At 38.7% G+C, this 21,087-nt stretch overlaps 1 protein-coding gene across 25 annotated transcripts in view; it reads left to right on the top strand.

Annotated features, from left to right (window-relative positions):
- LOC106071147 (ras/Rap GTPase-activating protein SynGAP-like) overlaps positions 1–21,087 on the top strand; it is a 212,801-nt gene that overhangs the window by 145,841 nt on the left and 45,873 nt on the right. For 20 of the 25 annotated variants that reach the window (XR_008779765.1, XM_056041130.1, XM_056041134.1 and 17 more), the window contains one exon: positions 588–632. The exons of 3 other annotated variants lie outside the window; for them this stretch is intronic. Coding sequence is in view for 20 of the 22 variants with exons in the window: in XM_056041130.1 (XP_055897105.1) it covers positions 588–632 (45 nt within the window). In the remaining 2 variants the exon portion in view is untranslated. Of the gene's footprint in view, positions 1–587; positions 633–5,083; positions 6,095–18,980; positions 19,351–21,087 lie in introns of those variants that run through there. 2 more of the 25 variants (XM_013231187.2, XM_013231185.2) reach the window with 2 other exon arrangements.

The following is a 21,087-nucleotide window of genomic DNA, read 5'->3' as shown; positions in this document are numbered from 1 at the left end:
CTTTTCTGAGTCCTCGAGTTTGGTCCCTAAGTCTTCTTACATCTTCGTCAAGTCTCAGAAATCTACTAGTTCTAAACTTTCTATGTACTTAAAGTACTGCCACTCACGTGACGTGTTGACGTCATTGAAAATGTTTAGATTTATTCTCGTCTGTATTGCGCAGTCTAAAAGTTACTGTCCTTACTGTCCAAGACTTGTGTAGCTCGTCATTACTACCAGGTCTGTGTATAGGAAATCTAGTGCCTTTTTTTTTTTTTAACCCAGCTTTAGTTTCAGATTCTGGTATTCACAAATAGTTCACTACTAACAAATATGTTCTGCACAGTTTATCCTGGGTTTAGTTTTGAATTTTTTTTTTTTATTCTGCACCGTAATATAATCTAAAGTTGTTTTATTCGTTTCGTATAGAATCTAAATTTCAAGACAGAAAAACGTGCACTTCAAACCACATAGAAACAGTTATTGACTTCCTTTTCCTCTTATTAACATTTTAGTATTTGATATGTACGTTTTGGTTAGTTTATTACAATGGTAATGAACTAGGTTTTTATTTTTTGTATGTTTATCTATGCACATAACGATTTCAGGTTCTGCCCATGTTTTTATTCTTCGGATGACCAACTGTCCACTTGGTAGGATGGACTGAGTTTCGCTTTTTTTTTTGTTTTGTTTTTTTTATTTTGTTCAGTTTTTGTTCTAATTGTTATTTTTAGCTGTTGATTGTTTGTATTTGATTCTAAGTGTTTGCAGTTTGTCTTTATCGGATATCATATAAATGAGGTCCAATTTAATACATTCTTGTATACCTTTCAACTATTAATGTCATAGTTGACTTTGAGCTCTCCTTAAATTCCCAGTGCCGTAGTGACAATATGTTATTTAGGTTTGATCATGCCTCTCAACGTTCAATTATGTCAAAGATTGTACTTTATAGAACACTCATTATAACAATTATTTGGTTGTTTTTTTTATATTGCACAATTTCTGAAAAAAAATATAGCTCCTTTAAAAAACAACAAACAAACATGCCAGGTTGACCGATTCTTCAGGTTTCAAAAATTCGATCTCACTATGAACCTCCTCACCTTTTTTTTTCCTCTTGGCGTATATGTGTTGTAACACCCTGGTGATTGCCCTTAGCATGCAAGAGCTCACTAATTGTGCACCTCGTTGGCATGTAAAATGCTGACTTGTCTGTTTCAAACGATGCGAGATGATACTGATTTAGTGGTGACTGTCTTTACACAGTCTGCATAGCGTACTTTAGTTTTATACTGTTATGATGTCAGATAGAACTAGAACAGTGTTTCCAAAATTCTGAGTATTTAGCAGGACACTTTGCTTATTTTTCTTTAGAGAGGTTAATTCACATGGTGGCCTACTAGTTAATTATTCCAGTAGTTCGTGAAACCCTTATTCAGGCCTCGTGGAAATCTAGGGTTCCCCGGAACACAGTTTGGGAAACACACTCCAGCTTCTTCTTAGCGAACATTAGGACACTTGCAGATGTGACATCTCCTTTCCTTACCCTTCCAGGCTTCCTCCATATTTTCCCGTTGAACCTTTCGAGTGGAATCTGTTGGATTTATTTAAAGCCTGACATTTCTTTCCACTTTCGTATCGCTCTATCCATGCAGGCGAACAAAATTCACACATACGTGAGATTATTAGCTACGAGATCCCAATATTTAATCTTGGTCATTGGGATACATAGAAGAAGACATTCAATTGAACCTTTTTCACTTCTAAGGCCGCCCTATGTCCCTAGTAGTTTCTTTTTACAAAGCTTATTCTCACCTAGTCTGTCTGTCTGGGAGGGTGTCTGGAAATGTAGGCACCGCGACTTCCCATTCTCGGATCAAGTTGAAAGTTTGCACAACTATTCATTGTCGTTGACAGCACAGGAATGGATTAAAAATAATATTAACCAATTAGTTAACAATAAGTGGTAAATATTTAATTTTATTTTTAAATAGAAAAGGAGAGATAAACCTTGCAATATTAATAGATATGTCAGCGATTGAATGGTGCACTCCCTTCACACAATATACGCTTTAAAAAAAAAAAAAACAAAGTTGTGTTTTAGCGGCCCCCGAAAGGGGAAAAGACGCTATTAGTTTTGTGTGAAATGTCTGTCCGTCCATCCCGTTTAGATCTCGTAAACTAGGAAAGATAGTGAAAATCAGACATCACAATATTTTAGACCATTCAAAGTTCTGATGCAACGGCTACTTTTTTCTTTTCTGTAAGCGAAAAATCTAATTTTTTAAATCAATTATGCAAGCAGTTTTTTTCATAAAAATACACCACTTTTACGACTATTAACTATTAAACACTCAATACACTTGAGGCTCTTTATTAGGGGGGACCACTGCCTGTACTTATTTTTAACACATTTATGCAAACAGTTGTAGATTTTTTGTCAAAAAGTTTTGTTTTTATATTTGTATTGTTAAGTAAGTTTTGTTATACTAAGTACTATATTTACACAGAAACAAGTGTTTACTATTTTTTTAAAGAGAAAAAATCTATTTAGTATGCATTATAAGTTAGACATTATTTAAAACGAATAGTAATCTTGTAAACTGCATTTTCTTGTTTTGTTTTTCGCATGTTGGAGCAGACCAGATGGAGATATTGTTAATTTCGAATTAGAGATTGAGCGTTTTCAAAGCAATTATTAGACATCAGTTAGGCCGGGGGAGGCGCTGTAGCTGAGTGGTAAAGCGTTTGCCTTCCGAACCGGGGGTCCCGGGTTCGAATCCTGGTTAAGACAGGATTTTCAACTTCGGAATCCTTGGGCGCCCCTGAGTCCACCCAGCCCTAATGGGTATCTGACATTAGTTGGGGAAAAGCAAAGGCGGCTGGTCGGTGTGCTGGCTACATGACACCCTCGTTAACCGTAGGCCACAAAAACAGATGAACTTTACATCATCTGCCCTGTAGACCACAAGGTCTGAAAGGGGAACTAGTTAGACCAGGTTCACATCTAACTTTACATTCACCTTCACCTATCCTTTGATCTGCTGGGCACTACACAAGATCTGTCAACCTTCTTTTTCCATTCTTATCAGTTATTTGTCTTTGATATGATTTCATTCGGATGTTCTTTCTGAAAATATTGAAGCCTGCCTGGGTGGACCACTTCGGGGGCCGATTTTGAGTTTGTGTTTCCACACAAACTGTCTTTGTAACCTTGTTTATTTTTCATTTTGTTTGTCGTGGTTTGAAGGTGTTTCTAAGCATTCAATGAAATCTTCACATCTGCTAACATGTTCTGCTCAGGGCGAGGAACTGAACCTTTCACATCCACACAGACATAGACTGTCACACATGCAGAGCTGGGGGTGTAATGATCAAGACGTGCCTCATTCACCACGTGGGTTATTAACATTCTCCAAATTGTAGGTGCTGTGAGGGAACTGGATTGGCTGTAGGGAGACATTTAGTCCTAGCAACCTAAATCTCTCTCATTATTATTTAGTTGTGTCCCTTGTCATCTTTCTACACACATGCTACGTTTCTAGTGGCAAGTCTAGACATCTTTCCCAAAATACTTTTGTCCCTTCCCTTACGAAATAAAAAAAGCCAAATAATATATATATATATCAAATGGAGAAAAACAAAGTTTTTTTCTGATTGTTGTATTAATGTTTTGGTGACTATTTCGTGATCCAGTGGAAGACGTGGTTACATAAGAACTAGATGATCTAACCTCCTCTGCCTGGAGAGTGCCTCAAATAATCTTCTAGCATTCCCTTCATGTATTGGTTTGAAAATTAGGCCACCTCAGAGAAAACCAAGCAGATCTACATCTAGTCAGCGTATTGATTCTACTAGCCAGCTATGTGCTCAATGTATCGTAAAGAAATCACGTCGACCGTTGCAAATTACCAGCCACGAGTTGTGTCCCCTGAGGTTTGATGCATACCATAGCTTGATTGATATTTTGTTGATTTCAAGGAACTGTGTTCATTGTGAAAAGTGCAGTGGGTGCATTTCATACGGTCAGTTCTTTGTGACTTTGGTATGGCCAGTCAGAATTTCATCTTTTTGTTTCCCTCAGCATCTGTCAAAACCCTTTTGTGCGTCAAATTACTTTTTTTTTTCTCTAATTGTAAAAGGTTGTTGCTTTGAAATAAAGGTCAACAAGAACTGCATTAAAAAAAATTCTTAAAAAAAAAAGCTTACAAAAATGAAATGAAGTGTAATTCTATCAATTAGTTTGGATCCGTCATCTACTTATATGTAGGGTCGACCTGGACCTATCTGTGCGATAGAAATATTTTTACCAATGTTTTTGTTTAGCTTTCTCAATGCACTATGATCCTATCACTTGTCTGGACCAGTTGGGAAAGGGGAAGGGAATGAAAGAAAAAAAAAGGGGAGAGGGTATCTTGTGAATGTTTGCATAATCGTTTTTTAACTGCATAAAAAATGTTCACTCAGGACTCAAGGGGACTAATTCAACTTATACCACCTCATCTGTCAAGTACGATTTCTTTCCCTTGTTCAAGATACCAAACAAAATAAATAATTACCAATATTTAATTAATTAATTGGTTATTTTCTTTTTTTAGGTAAAAGAAATAATTGTGCAGAATTTCAGATTAATCCTAAATTGGGTGTGGGAGAAATAACGTACTCACTTTTGACCAGACAGACAGAGTGAGCTGATAGAAGCTTTGTACAAAATGATTATGCTGTAGATCTGACAGGGTTTTTCATTGCGTTGGCCTAGCTGCCCTAGCATAGAACTATATTGCTCTTGAGCCCTGTGTGTGGACCATACGTTTTCCTAGACAGCGGTCTGGTTAAAGACACTTAATACGATGTCAACAATTAATAAAGAGTAATATTGACTGGGCCTAGTGGAAAGAAAGAAAGAACAAAACACGATTGTGTCTGGAGTGAAGACATAAAAAAGGAAGAAAGATATTTGTTGCATTACTGGGGGGGGGGGGGGCACTACGCTGCTGAACAACTCCAATCTTCTGCATTCACTGCTATTTGTGCGTGTCTGTGGCTGTTGCAGATGCTGGTAATATTGATGTGCTGGGTCAGTTTTAAGAAAGGGGAGGCAGGGGGAGGGGGCAACATATCGGTTGAGGGAGATGATCCAATCAGTCATTCAAACACACGGACGGCCAGGAACACACCATGACAGCGTCTCGCTTCTTTTAGCACGCGCGCGTTAGTCGCGAGAAAGGGAGGCGAGTCGAGACTTGGCAACAATTAACTTTTGAACTCCTCACGGAGTTGTTCTAAGCAGTAATTGTTGTGTTCTATTCCAGTTGACCCTCCAAAGTTGACCTTGTGTAGGATCATGTGCTACTTTGATCCCCTTGTGATAGCTGTTTCCTTTCTACGGATTAGATAGACCTGAAAACACAAGAATGATTTAGACAAGTCAGCATACTCTACCATGCTGACAGCAGGATGACCAGTTCAAGGTTGGATACAACCATATAGTCTGTACCTGTAATAATAATGAATATGTTATTTACAAAGCAAAGGTGGTTTTTCGTTTTTTCGCGTTTCATTTTCTGAGTGTACATGTGGTTGGAATGGCAATGAATCTTCCTGTGCTTTCAAAATGTAAATCTAGATATCTCGTTACTTCTTGTGATTACAAGGTTACGTCAGCTGTTGATTAGTTGATATCGTCAAACCATATAAAGATTTCTTTGTGTATGCTCACTGGACCGCTGTCTTGGTTGGCTTGACTAGGTTTACACCAGAATTTAATATTAAACGAACCGGTATAGAACAAAGATCCATTTAAATTTGGAGAAATTTGATATAAATTAATCTTGATCTAAATACTTTTGTAACATAATTACATGGAAACCCAAGTACAGTCCCTTTGTGCCTCATGACAACTATTTCTGTACAATAGTGACTTACCAGGATTATGTTTCACTGGAGTGTACTTCAACTAGTCACCAATAGTTCTGTGCCAAAGACTCCTGATATTGTGTTTGTTCCAAATTTCATCAATTTCACATTGTACACTCGCTAAGATTAACTTGGGTATAATCTCTTTGAAGTCCATCTCGTCAAAGAACTAATATTACCTTCACTAACTGGCCAGGTAAGCTGATACAAAACTTGATAACTTATCTAGCCGACAGAAAAAAAGCCAGGGTTAAATAGAGCAGCAGCCAGCACTGTCTGGAGGTTTTTCTAACAGAATTCTTGGAGGCTGTCAGAATTTCCAGTCTCTCAGTCCCTGATCTATATCAAAATTGAGTGGGATGTTTTACTTCGATGTATAACCAATATTTAATTGGTTCAAGCAACCCTGAATATAGTCTGATGTTCATTCTGGGTTATAGTGTGTGCTTTTCAAAAAGGGGGAAGGTGCAATAACTAAAATATGGAGTCCAGATGGTAGGCGTGGGTACCGTGTTCGAATCCTGGTGAGAACTAGGATTTTTAATTTCGGGATCTTTAGGGCGTCCACCCAGCTCTAATGGGTACCATTAGGTGGGGTGATAAAGTTGGTTTTTTTTTGGTTCAATCGTTTGAGTTCAACTCTTTTGCGTTCTTTCTAGAAATAAAAAAGGGCCTATTAATGAACTCATTTTTATTTATCCATGGAGTTTTTTTTTTATGTAACATCTACTCTACATTGCCACATTTGTCGACATGCAAAAACTTGTTGAAGGTTGAAAGTGATGAAGTCTTTTAACTGAAACATGTTATTTGAAAACAATATAAATATTTGCAAGAGAAAGGAAGAATACCTCTATACTTATGCTAAAAGGAATAAGAAATGCTATCACATTTATTCTGTGATACGGATTTACATCTGTATGTATGAACTATTTTAGTATTTTGAAGACAAGAATCGCATTTACTTTTGAGAAATGTTGGATTGTTTCTTTGCCCTTGTTATGGATACTCCTTCTGTCACATTTGCCCACTTTTTAAAAAATGCCCTCACGTCCACTCTGCGATGTTTATTTAAGCATAATATAGATGAACAAATAATGGAGATGAGTCCTAAAGTAAAAAAAATAAAAATATTGAAGATTATTCCTAAAGAAATAATGTAACTGTAGCCTACTTGTGTTTCAGGTCTTAATTATGCCTTGGTCGTATGTAAAAAGTTAAAGTAAAGTTTCCCCTTTTAGATCTTGCGATCTATGGGTCAAGATGATGTTAAGGTCATCTGTTTCTTTGGCCAACGGTTAAATAGCAGGGTGTTATGTGGCCAGCACAACCACTAACCGCCTTTACTTTCCCCAACTAAAGTCAGGTACTCATTAGAGTTGGGTGGACTCGGGGGTGCCCTAAAAATCCCGAAATTCAAAAGCCCAGTCTTTACCGGGATTCGAACCCAGGACCTCAGGTTCTGAAGCCAAGCGCGCGCCCCCCTTGTCATTGTGTACCAATTTCTAAACTAGCATTTCCCTCTGCGTCTCCAGCTCGCTGTCAGGTCTCAGGTGCATTCCAACTGATCAACTGACCATGATGTGAAAGGTCGCTGTATGTTAATACAATACATAGATGCATGGACACTGGCCTCGCTTTCCTTTGCTATTAGATAATGAGTCTCGTCAGTGGTATAGGTTACGTGCCATGTTTCCACGGCATTGCTGTCATCACTAGACTCAGTCCCATTTAGACACGGGCCTACATACATAATGAGACAGAGAGATCTTGTCAAATAGTGCAATATTAGTTGCTAATGTTTTGTTTGAATCCGATTTGGGGGGGGGGGGGGGGGTTCTTTTATTGAAAGAGATATGAAGCAATTGCACTACCCGGCTGTCTTTGGACCGCTCAACACAAATATCTGACAATGTAGTCTTTCTTTGTTCACAGTTGTACTATCTACGTTTTTGTTTTCCTTCCTTTTCCCATTGCCCATGTGTTTGTATACTCTAATGGAGACTTGTATGAGACAATAGTCTTTAAAGAAATGGATTTAGAACACGTGAATTCATTGATTCCGTTCTAAAATTATTGTGAAGTTCAGATTATTCACATTTATGTACCAATAGTTCTCATTACTACCAGCACATACCAAGACCTGAAGATTTCTGTTTCTCTTAGAGCTTGCTGGCTGCATGCATGTGAATGTGTAAGTCTATCTCTTACGAGTACGAGTATTTGGCATTGAAGATAAACAAGATCATTTGACTGGACTTGTATAGGAAATATCTTGCTATATAATAGGCGACATTATAATTAGGTATGTGTAAAATATAATGTTTAACGTGAAAGGTTTTTTTTTTTTTAGTTCACCTACTAGGACCGCGTGAAAAATATCTGTCAAGATGGCGCCAGTTGATTGTGCCATCCATCAAAGGTCTGCCTTCTCAAAATGAATCTAAACTGAGTCCCTAGGCTTCTGTAGGGTATACAAACAAAATCAATAATCTTCAGCTATTACTCAGTTTCTGTTCTAAATGAAGTCTCTTATTACTGACTGTACAGTATCAGAGCGTTAGACAAACAGTCAGTGTATATTTCCATTGGGTTTGTAGCGGTCTCCAAGTTTGAGTTGTCTAAGCGGTTAGATCTAAAAAAAAATAACAACCTAAGAGGTTTTGAAACTCAGATTTTAACATCATCTGTATCGTCCCCAGAAGTTATTTTGGTCTTTTGAAGGCGAACCATTTTGTTTTCAAAACGTCTGTGTTCAACCATTAGCTTGGATGTGAACAAGAAGGATTTGCTTCTCCGCTGTCTAGTAATAGAGTAATGTTTGGAGTAAGACTTAATCGCAGTGGTCCCCAAGAGTTTGTGTGAGAGACCACATATGTTCACTTGTTGAAAAATGAAATTAGCACCGCCCCCCCCCCCCAAAAAAAAAATACTTCTACTAGACTGCATGTCTATGTATACGTTGTATTCTTAGGAACGACATGGCTGAGCGCTGAAGATCTGAGTGGTCTTGGGGACAAGTTCTCCAAACAAATGTTTAATAGACATTTTAATTGTTCACCAAGTCCTGAATCTTTCCTAGATTCAATGTAGATTTATCAGGACATTCTGAAAGCAGTCACACACTATGTACAAGACACTATGTACAACACACTATGTACACCATATAATTTCATGGTTGAGATGTTTTAGAACGTTTTTGTGTTCTGTCATTGGATACTTTCTCTCACAATGAAGTCAGAAAGAAAATACTTCGATCCTTGTCTTTGTGCCCCAGCGGCTGGAGCACGTTGTACAGGGGTGGCCAACCTACAACACATGCGCCAAAAGTGGCAGCACAATTAGAAGTAGCTCATTTCACCCTCAAAAAAAAAAAAAATGGAGAGAGAGCATGCCTGTTCAGCCGAAATTTTTATTAAACAAATTAATGTAATTATTAGTATTGGGTTTTCTTTCGTAAATAAATATACTCTTTCTTTTCGTTAGTAGTGGGACTTTTGGGAGTTTTTGATGTTACATATTTAAGCTTTTTGTTTAAAGAACTTATTGGTCTTTAGTCATTCTAAGGAAAAACCAGATGATGAGAGGTAGCAAAGTCATGTCTAGGAAATCATCTATCCAATAAAGTAAACTTAAAGTAGACTAAGCCGTCAATGACTGGTAGAGTTACTTTAACTGTAATCTTGCTCAAAAGAATCTTAGATTGTCCACTTCTGAGACACCAATGTTTTATACACCAATCTATATATATATATATAAATTCTCTTCATGGCTCAAGAGTTTGGACATTAAGTAATAGACAGATCACTCTTTTATTTCTGTAAGTCGGACGGACTAGAGTTACCCCACGTAGTTTTAGAGGCGAAAAAAAACAACAGGGGGGAAGGGAGAACAAGTATTAATAGTATTCGCCCGTCACTAAATAGCAGGGCGGACTTAACCATTGTGACCAAGAAGTCATGGAAAGAGAACAAGTAATCTACTCTGTATTCACCCGTCACTAAATAGCAGGGCGGAACCTAACCATTGTGGGGCCCAATGCGAAACGGATTTCGCGGGGCCCAGTTTGGGTAGGGATACGGATGATAAGTGAAAATTAAGAGTTTGTATTAGAAAATATATATTCGTCTTCACATTTTATTCATTCTTTACTACGCACAGAATTACTACACGAGCCTTGCGTGTAGCGAAGTCATACAGTATATCATAAGAATTCTGTTTCCTACGTAGATCACGCTCAATAGCAAGAATTAGCAAATGTTTCAATCTATCTACGAGAATTGTTGACCTCAAGTAATTCTTCATTAGTTTGAGGCGCGAGAAGCTTCTTTCACTAGATTCCACAATTACGTGTATTGCATAATGCCGTTTTTTTTTTATCGCGCGTAGGATTGGTGTTTTCCATATTGAATGACACCCCAAAATGACAATTATTGTCTATATATTTCAGGAGATTTGTATGAATTTTCAAAAGATTTTAATAATTTCCGGATATTTCCAGGACTTTTAGTATATTTTGCAATTTTCAGGAGATTTCCAGGAGCTCCTGGTAAATCGACAGGAGGCAGCGGGAAATCTGTTATAGGTTATAAAATGGTTTAATTTAATAATTTATACACCTAGAATTAACGCGGGGTCCACTGCGGTCGCATAGGTTGCAGTGGCCTAGGGCCGGCCATACAAAATAGCGGCGTATGCTACGCCGCCGGTCGACTTGTATCTTTTATTGCGAGAAAGTACTGAAATGAATCTGAATGAGAAGTGAACAAGATTGGCGCTCGGAAGCAAAAGGTTGGCCATCCCCTGACGTAGTGTATCTGGACGTTGGTTCCCACGTCTTGTACTGTGAGGAAGTGGCCATGTGGGTATTGTTCCACACACTTCCCTCTCGTCACCCACCCCTGCCTGCGTCATCTTGCTCTTGATTAAATTTCTTTTTTAAGTAACGGTACTTGAGTGTGTATGTTTATATCTGCTTGTGATGACATAAAAGTGTACACCTGTTTATGTAAATGGACGGTTCAATCAAACACTTTGACTGAAAACATTTGATGCTAAAGTCATTAGTCAGTAACAGCATGACTACGTTTAGAAAGTCCGAGAGCTTCCTTTGGAACCACTGGCAAAAACACTGGCTACCGCGGGACGCCTTCAAGACAAACAGTGTTCGGACGACATTACAGTACATACCAGGGCATGTCAGTAACGAAGGAAACGAGAGGGCTGACTTGCCAAGTTCGGCAGCAAACTGGACTCACCGGAAGAGCCACAGACATTTGAGCAGGGTAGGACGGTTGTTTGCGAATGGACGAGAGAAAGTGGCACCAAAATCGGGAAAACGGAAAAACAGGCAGGGTGTGGACAATTTGGAATGGACCCTCGAAATCTGACGACTGTTGGCAGTAAAACAGGGAAGAACAGGTTGTTATTGCTAGGTTTCAGAACGGGCCAATACGTAACACCAAACAAATCACGTTTATTTTTACCCCTTTTTCCCCCTTATATCAAATCATAAATAAAAAACCTCCCCGATAGATTAACATAACAAGAACATTCGAACTTGACAAAATACTTATTGATGAGTTATCATTTTCCCAAATGTCATTTTTCATCTTGGTATCTATAAAAATGATGGGGAAAAGTCTAGACTTCTATAGGTGCATTCATTCCCCCTTCCCAATACTGTTTACAAACATCGGGCGGCGCCGGAAAACCCGTGGGTATTTTTTCCTTTAATATTTGTGTACACCCCTCGTTGGACCCGCCAAATGCTTAAGGCATTGTATATGTTAATAATAATAACTTAATGTATAGAGCGCTGTTAACAAACCGAATATAGTAGGCTCGAGGCGCCATGATAACATTACAAACATAAACACGACAGTTAAAATGACATACTATTCTAAAAAAAAAAAAGTATTGTTCTTTTATTTGAATATATTTTGTTTGTTTTGTTAGATGACCAATCTCCAGACCCCCCCCCCCCTTTCCTCCCCCTTGCAGCCAGGGCCGGTCCTAGCAATTGCGGGGCCCTATGCGAAACTGATTAGTCTAGGTGAGAAAAAGGATAGTAAGTGAAAATTAAGATTTTGTATTAGAAAATAAATTCGGCTTTGCATTTTTTTTTCATTCTTTTCTAAGTACAAAATTGCGATCAAGTTAACTTAACTTTACTAATCTTGCAACCTATGGCATATTTTTATGCCAGTGACTATAAAAGTAAATACGGTATTGGTTATGGGGGAAAATTTGTCCGATCATTACATTTTATTACAAGAAAGCTGACATTGCCTTTTTTTAACGCGCGTAGGAATGACACACACAAATGATAATTTTGTCTATTTTTCATGAGATTTTGATGAGTTTTCAGGAGATTTTAATTAGTGCAGCAAATTTTTCGTATATAATTTGCAATTAATAATTACACATAGAATTAGCGCGGGGCCTATGAAAGCGCGGGGCCCACTGCGACCGCATAGGTTGCAGTGGCCTAAGACCGGCCCTGCTGCAGCTGTCCGTAACTAAGTTGTATTCCCCTCCCTTAACCGTTACGTTCTCTTTTTTTTTTTTTTTTGTTACAAAGCTTCTATCAACTCACTCTGTCTGTCCGTCTGGTCAAATGTTTACACATTATTTCTCCCCCATCCAATCTCGGTTTAAGATGAAATTTTGCACAATCATTTCTTTTACCTGACAAAACAAGAATCAATTTAAAAATTAACCAATTACAAATTAGTTAATAAACTGTTGGTAATTAATTATTTTGTTTGGTATCTCGTACAATGGAAAGAAATTGCACTTAACTGGTAAGGTGGTATAAGTTGAGTATTATACTTTGTAGTGAGAAAAGTTTGAAACTAACAATAGACAACTATAAACCTTTTTTTTAAATATATAAATGCATTTAAAAAAGCGATCACCCAGATGCATAATTCTTTCTCTTCCTCCTCCCCCCCCCCTCCCCCCAAAACCAATCTAGATCGATATAAGTGATAGATGCTAAACATGGGATAACGAAAACAATTGTTCAAAATATTTGTAATGGCACAGATGTATTGTATTTGGTCTAGATCTATGACATATGTAATTACATAACCGATCCAAACGAATTGATACAACTACGTTTTATATAAGCTTTGTTCTCCTTGTTTTCAAATGACCGCCTCTTCACAGATTTACCATTCAAAATAAATACAAATTAGAGAGTGTTAAAAAAAAAGGCTATCTCCCCTAGTTCGTATGCTTTGGATAGATTTATCTTTCATATCGCAGCGTGACTCCCCCCCCCCCCCACACACACACATCACGCTTTATCTGTGCCCCATCGCTGCTCTGATCTCTTAATGCTCAGAAAGTGATACATCATGACCGCACGTGCTGGCCGCCTCTTCCCGCCGTAGACAACAAGGGAAGGAACCTTACTACTCACTAGTGTTGAGCATCTCGGTGTTTTCAAAGCAAAGGGGGGGGGGTGCTGGCCGGCTAGGGGGTGGGTCAGCACATGTGGGTCTGGATTTCATCAAACGATGCCAGCAGATCTGTGCGCCAAGGCTGACACATGAAAGAAGTCCGAATCTATGAAGTTAGCCGCCATTGGTTTCATTGCTGTGTGTAAACCATGCAGGCTAGTGTGTGTATGTGACTGAAGGAGTGTTGATTTGTATGTATGAGCCTTACCTGGACTTTGGAGCAATACGTTTTCCAGGTGATGCTGTCAGACTAGAACTTAGGTACAAGGCCGAAATAGTTAAAGAGATGTGGCGGTTTAGTCTATAACATCATCACACCATGCAGATTTCATTGGCCTGGAGTTTATTATTTGTTTATTTTTTTTGGTGTAAAGAAAAAAAGTTTGCCTTCACAGAAAGAATGAGTCAGCACTATTTGGAATGCACGCAGTCAGGGCCGAAATAGATTCTTTCTGAACTGGATCTCAACTCTTGGCCCATTTTGTTCACATCAAATAACACAGAGACCGATGTCAATAATGCTGTCTAAACGAAATAAGTTTGTTGTTCATTATTATTTCTGTGTGTGTGTGTGGCTCTCTCATGGACATGCAATCGAGTGCTTGCGTAAGCACACACACACACACACACCTGGGTTCTTTGATGTTCACATTGTGTAGTTTTGGCCTAAAAATAACTCTTCACCTTCCCCGCAAGACATCTATACATACAAGATCAAGTCACTAACAGAAAGTATTCATTGTCCCGTTCGTTTGTCTCTTTTAGTGTCAAATATAGTGACCTAGACAGACAGTACTAATCCAGATATATCAAAGATTACCCCCCCCTTTTTTTTTTCTATTCTCTGTCCGTTATTGAATTGATTGTTTGATCACCCAGACTACTCTACGGGTTGATTGACCGCCTACTGTTGGGGTCCGTGAAGAGGATTAATGGGTGGGCGAGTGTCAGTAACTTTGATTGAATATTTAGTCTTTATAGTTACACTGACTTTTGATGACTCAACACAATTTTTTTTTTATGTTGGCATAATGTATGCACGGAAAGTAAAGACAATGGCAGATGTACCTCATTGTTTTTATCTAGTACAGTAGCATCTTCTTCTATATCTGTTACAATTTCAAATCTATTTTTGAAAGAGTTGTTTACCTTGCTTGATGTCTTTTTTCTTTTTTAAACCAATTTCAAGTCTTTTAAAAGAACCCTAACCCTTTCAATGTGAAACACACAATGTTGAACATAAATGAAAAGCAGCAGTCACAGAGAAAGTGCATTATATGCAACCAAAAGTAAGGGACTGCGCCGTCCGAGGCCCGAACCAGTGACCCTGGAGACGATAACAGTAACGCGCTGCAAAGTGAACTTAACCTCTAGGCCATCGGAATGGCCAAAAAATATTCTTCTGGTCCAAAGTCATTCGTCCGTATGCAAATCACCACCCCAGTGGGTAATGGCCACATGCCCAAGCTAACCCGCCCCACACCTGTGTTCACTAACACATTCAACAGAGCCGACTACAGACAGTACGTTAGGCATATATTTAGACCAACAATGTCTCTCTCTAATTGTGTATCCCTCGTTAGGACAAGTGGACAACATAGATACACGACATAGAGAAGCTGAAGTCCAAGTATCAGCAATTAAACTGTAAACGTGAATATAGATGTGAAGCTAGGTGCTGAAACAAATGAATGATACATACATGTTGAACATAAATGAAAAGCAGCACCAGGGACCCAAGTTTTTAAATGAGAGAAAATAGTGATTTAAATGCGATGAATATAAGGGCCTGCGTCGACCGAGGCCCGAACCAGTGACCCTGGAAACGACTACACCGCCAGGCAGTAACTCTCTGCAAAGCGGACTTAAGAACTTGACCTCTAGTCTAGACCATCGAAATGTCAAAAAAAAAAAAAATAAACAACAACAACATTCCTCTGGTTTAGAGTCATTCATTGGTCCCTGATGCTGCGTTTCATATCTGTATCATTCGTTTGTTTCAGCACCTAACTTGACATTGATATTTCCTTTCAGTATGAGCATATCATATGTAACATTGGATATTTCCGACACATACATGAGTTATTTACCATAGCGCTAATGTGATAATAGTCCTGAGATGTTAGATGTTAAAATTAATTAATATATCACCATCAAAGTCAATGTGGTTGAGGTCTGGAGAGACTGAATGCACCTCTTGCCCCGGACCAAAACCCTGCATGTAGGGAGTTAAAAGAGTATCTCCCAAGCCTCGGATTGTAGTGTTGAACAGTCGGGGAGGAGGGGGGTGGGTGTTAAATGCACGATGTCTTCCATTGATAATCGATATGAATAGAGGCCTGAGCTGAAGTAGCTTCTGTCTTTACAAAGTATAAAAACAAAACAAAAACAGATATGACTCGCCAACACTGGAGGTCGAACAAGAGAAATGTGTGTAGAGTTAGAACAAGAGAAATGTGTGTAGAGTTAGAACAAGAGAAATGTTGGTAGAGTTAGAACAAGAGAAATGTTGGTAGAGTTAGAACAAGAGAAATGTTGGTAGAGTTAGAACAAGAGAAATGTTGGTAGAGTTAGAACAAGAGAAATGTTGGTAGAGTTAGAACAAGAGTAGTTAGTGGCGAGATCTTGATCTAGTTACCGGTCTTCAAAACCAAATACTTTGTATTGCATTGAACGTTTCCACGCCCCTGCTTAGTTGATTGGGAAATTATAAGCTACGTTAGGTTATTAATTAAACATACATTTAACTTGCGGCGCATCTTGTGATTAAAAAGTAGCTTCAATAAATCCATAATGTGTCTGTCAACAAGATCATGTGCATTCTTCGTAGAATTGATCTCTTTCATTTAGAGCCAGCACTTACACATCCAAGAGACATCTTGTACAATACATCTCATTGGAAGTGTCATTAGTATTGTTTTGTCTGATTTTTTTTTCCCAATGAGCGAATATTTAAAATCGATATTTGGTGTATTTTGACATGACATTGGAAATGAATGCCTTAAAAACGTATCGTCTTAACTCTTGGAGTAGTTCTGTGCCAAGCGTAAGGAATAGGTCAACTTGTATATTTGAACTGTTTTGTTTACCAGTATTGTGTAGACACAAGTTAGATTTTTTGTAAACGAATAGTGACAGTCTGTTAATTGCCTATCCTTTTATGTCCGGCATGCTATCGCTTCACTGACCGCAAGCTATTCGCGGGTCAGAGTTTGCCCACCCCGAAGATAAGCCAAGCACTGGCTGTAAACGTTCGCCTTGTATCACTGGGTTTGATGGCTCCCATCTCAACCGAGCACAAAGTGAAGCACACAGTCTAGGGTCTCTTATCTCTGGAGCCAGGCCTCGATCACCGATTTGTATTCTTGGCCTGGAAGGGGGGGGGGGGGGAGGGAAGAGTTCGCTTGACAAATGTCCAAACAGTTTTCGTCACGGTTAGTCTAGGCCCGCTTAGGTCTGGCTCTGACCAGGAATGTTTTCAGACTGATCTATAGACCGGGTTTAGCTTTCACAGCTTATTGACTTTAGTGGACTGTTGAAGATTTGGACAGGAACATGACCTTTAACGGTGTCTGGATGGTTCTGTTCACTTGGACATGTGTTGGTTATAGACCTTTGCTATTACCTAGTCTGTGTTAGCGCTCATGTAGTTACCAAGAGGAAGATAGCAGCTATTCTTTACTGAATTGCGGGAATTAATTTATTATTCTTTTCCAAACATTGAATTTTGTTTTATATGTTTTCCTCCCAATCACTGAGTTCTTGACTCAAGACAGTCAAGTAACTAGCGACGAGAACTATATATTTCGTTGTATAGTTTGAAAACACTGTGAAAGTTTCTTACATTAGGATGCTTGCTGCTTCGTGAACTAGATTGTACCACTCCTGGACATGATCGAGATAGACTTTCTGTAGCTGTGTGTGTTTGGTTCTCTTAGTAACTGTTTCATCACACTGAATAGAACGATTTAGTTTAAACTCACTGCCTGCTTTATTTCCACGCCTGAATGTATCTTTTGATCAGACTTCTCAACCTTTAGGAGCCATGTTTCCGTTCTTTGTCATGACAGTCGCTATCTCCGGCCTTTACCACTGAAACTAGGAGTCTATCTGCTTAAGTAGTGTTCGGAGAGATTTTAAACCTATTGCTGTCAGGGTGTATACAATAGTTCAAACAGACTGTGTTGTTTTAAGACTAGTTTTAGTTTCGCACATCGAAAAGACTAGTTTTAGTTTCGCACATCGAGTTAAACGAATGTTAAATAAAGCTAGTCTAAACACTAGACTCGTGTCTGGAACCTGAGAGTACAGTGAAACTTCAAATTTCTCTTGATCGATATGGCATGGTCCAGATGTTAACTTTGGTTACCAAGTGACACTATCGATTGTTCTGGTCATCTGTAAAGGATGAATGGTTCTGAGGACTGAATGTATCGATCTCGTCCAATAGTGAGTCACCTTGTTGGGGCTGTTCATCCATTAGTTAGTGTCGATAGTTTTGAATCGATCATGTTTGAAATTGCATTCCTTGTATTTGATGTTATCCCACATGCCATGCTGGACCACATGTACAGGTGACATGTAAAATACGACTGTGTTTGGACCAATTCCTGGCTGTGTGTCTAGAGACTTCAATGTATACTCATTGTGTGTATGTTCAGACATAAGAAAAGACCAATGGATCATAATTAAATGATTTCCTTTGTTCATCAGGCAGAGATACGGGTTGCGGTTTGTTTACAAATTAGTAGTAGTACTTGAGTTTGGATTACTTGCACATTTATAGCATAGGAGCGTAGTGTAATTATGGCGTGAAATTGACGTGTGTTCTCTAGACTTTGACCGGAGTCAAACAAAGTTCATGAACTTCTCGTACATCCTTATTTTCTTAGAACAAAGAGCTATTAGCCCGTACTCATAGTGAAAGGAAGGAAACTGTCGGTCTAGTCTTCAAATCAGTCTCGATCGCGTCATGTAGACACAATAAGACACTTCATATTTATGAATAGTTGTTCTTATAAGTTTCTCATATTCGTACGTATTGTGGATCTGTTCAATTTGTTGTAGGCGCCTTGAGACTTAGTGGATTTGGACTATCGTTGCATTTTATTTTAAGCATAGATAATGTTGGAATCAGTTCAATGACCTAGCGCAACAAATACAATTCATTGAAGCCATTGACTTTCTATAAGTCTAGTGTACTGTCGAGTTGTATGCCTGTGGTAACTGAGGTTGTTACATTCAAATATTCTTAAAGTTTGTGACTGGTTTGAAAATGTGTTTCCATTAAATCACCTTTTTTTTTTTCGATGCTGTCTTGTAAGGGCGTAGGCAACGCTGTCATGTGCGTCCTCTTCACTGGCTAGTCTTCTGCTGTTTGGAATGACGTGTCACGTTTTATGAACATACCAGGTCAGTGAGAAAAAAAGTTGCCCTCCTACACGGAGTACACACACAAAGTTGATGGTCAGTGTGTCGCGTGTCAACCTTGGTGTGTCCCTCATCACCCTCTGGATTAACCTTTTTTTTTTTTTAATGTCTCCTCCCCCCCCCCCCCCCCCCCATGACCTTACTGCGTGAAATCTTGATGAGGTGTATACATGATTGAAGGTCTAGCCCCCATGGTAGATCTTTGTGACAACAAAGTCGGTTATCAATGAATGTATTTAGACTCGGTGTGACGTCTACCCTGGGGTCGCAGCGACTACACCACCGCTCGGCCTAGTTTCACTTTCAACACCTTTGTAAAAGTTCACCTTGTCTTTAGTGTTACTAAGTTGCCTCTACACTTTAAACAATGTAACTACAGGAGTATATGTCTAGGCAACACACAGTATTAGCTGCAACAACATGCAGTCAACTTCAGACTTGGACGACGACAGTACAGTAGACTAACATTCGATTGTGTGATAAGAGACGCAAGAATGACCAGAAATAGTGGATTATTCTCTTGCATTGGTAGTGGTGGACGTTATGTAGACAGGTATGTAAACATTTGTTTGTAGAACCAGTCTAGTTCGTCTACTAAATGGTACACAGATGAAGCAAACCTCTGACCATAGCTCAAGTACACCTTTTTTTTTTGTGTTCGAATTCGCTTTCTATTTAAAACCTAAGCTTTCATAAGTGAAACTCATTCCGTCTTTACTATCCTAGTACATGGATCTATGTAGTTACTGCCTTTGTGCACGAGTACTGTCATCGCGTTTGTTTCCCTACCATAGCTTATCATGGGCGACTTTTTCCCCGTAACCAACCTAAGTCAACGATGTCATTCTTTGTGCCTAGTCTATACTAAATAACGATATTAAACAAAATGTAAAATATAAAAAGTACTTTAAAAAAAAAGACTATTCCTCCTGTATGAAGCTGATTACTTAGCTCTTAATTACTAAACTAATGAATGATAGATAGAAAAAGGAAGTTGTTTTTTTTAACCGCGTATTAATAAATGTATAAGTATTATATAACACGTGTCTATTGTCACTTATTAATTCTATTTTATATAACATTTTTGTAATTAATTGTACCAGCCCAGCTCATGAATTCTGCGTAAGACGGTGCGCCAAATGTTCTTGAACATATATTTATTTTTTTAACGAACACATGCGGACATTGAAAAAAAAATATAACGTTCAAACCAGAGTTTTCCCTTTGTGGCCAATTAGTAATTCTTTTCCCAAAGATATACCTAAACTGTCAAGTTTCTAGGGAAAAGGTTGGAGCCGTTTTCGAGATCCGTATCCAACTAGGTTTTTGAACCGATTACGTATTAAGGAATTTAAAAAAAAAGGTTTATGCATTTAGGAAAAATGTCCCTAGTGTTATCATCATAATTGGAAACACACCTAGGTCTAAAGGTACTGAAGAAACTAGGCACACCTAGGCCTATTGGTACTGAAGAAACTAGGCACACCTAGGCCTATTGGTACTGAAGAAACTAGGCACATATAGGCCTATTGGTACTAAAGAAACTAGGCACACCTAGGCCTATTGGTACTGAAGAAACTAGGCACACCTAGGCCTATTGGTACTGAAGAAACTAGGCACACCTAGGCCTATTGGTACTGAAGAAACTAGGCACACCTAGGCCTATTGGTACTGAAGAAACTAGGCACACCTAGGCCTATTGGTACTGAAGACAAAATAGTGAGTTTTGAATCGTTACATTTAGATTTCAGTTTCCTCAAGGTCTCCCTAGGCTCTTGTTACACTAGAAGGTGACCCTGGTGTGTCAGGAACCAACACATAACCCTGGTGTGTCAGGAACCAACACACAACAAACACGCAATCTATGAGGTGACCAATGTTGACATAGTAGTCCATAAACTTCCCTACTGCGGGTCCCAGGCTTAGAGAGAGAGAGGAAGTCTACCCACAGGATGTTTAATGATGGTGACACTGCTGTCAAACAGTTGTGTCAATAATGTCAGTTGGCTGGTCATCGGTACTTGGCCTTTGTGTTGATATTGGCATGAGACGCGTGCTAGCCATCAAGTAGGTAGTACAAATACCTGTGTATATAATAGTTAGTTGAATAGTGTACCTGTAAATTAGGTCAATTCTGTAGTACATGTAACCTGTTCAAATCGACTCACTTCCTAGTCACAGACAACTATTGAGCTTAAGTAGAGGACCCGGAGTCTAACAAGTGAAAATAAACAAAAACAAATTTAGGAAGTGCCTTAGGAACAAAACACACACACACGACTCGGACACA

Source organism: Biomphalaria glabrata, chromosome 9 (genome assembly GCF_947242115.1).
Source record: "Biomphalaria glabrata chromosome 9, xgBioGlab47.1, whole genome shotgun sequence".
NCBI lineage: Eukaryota > Metazoa > Mollusca > Gastropoda > Planorbidae > Biomphalaria > Biomphalaria glabrata.
Note: the sequence above shows the minus strand (reverse complement) of the source record. Positions and strands in the feature narration are given on the sequence as shown.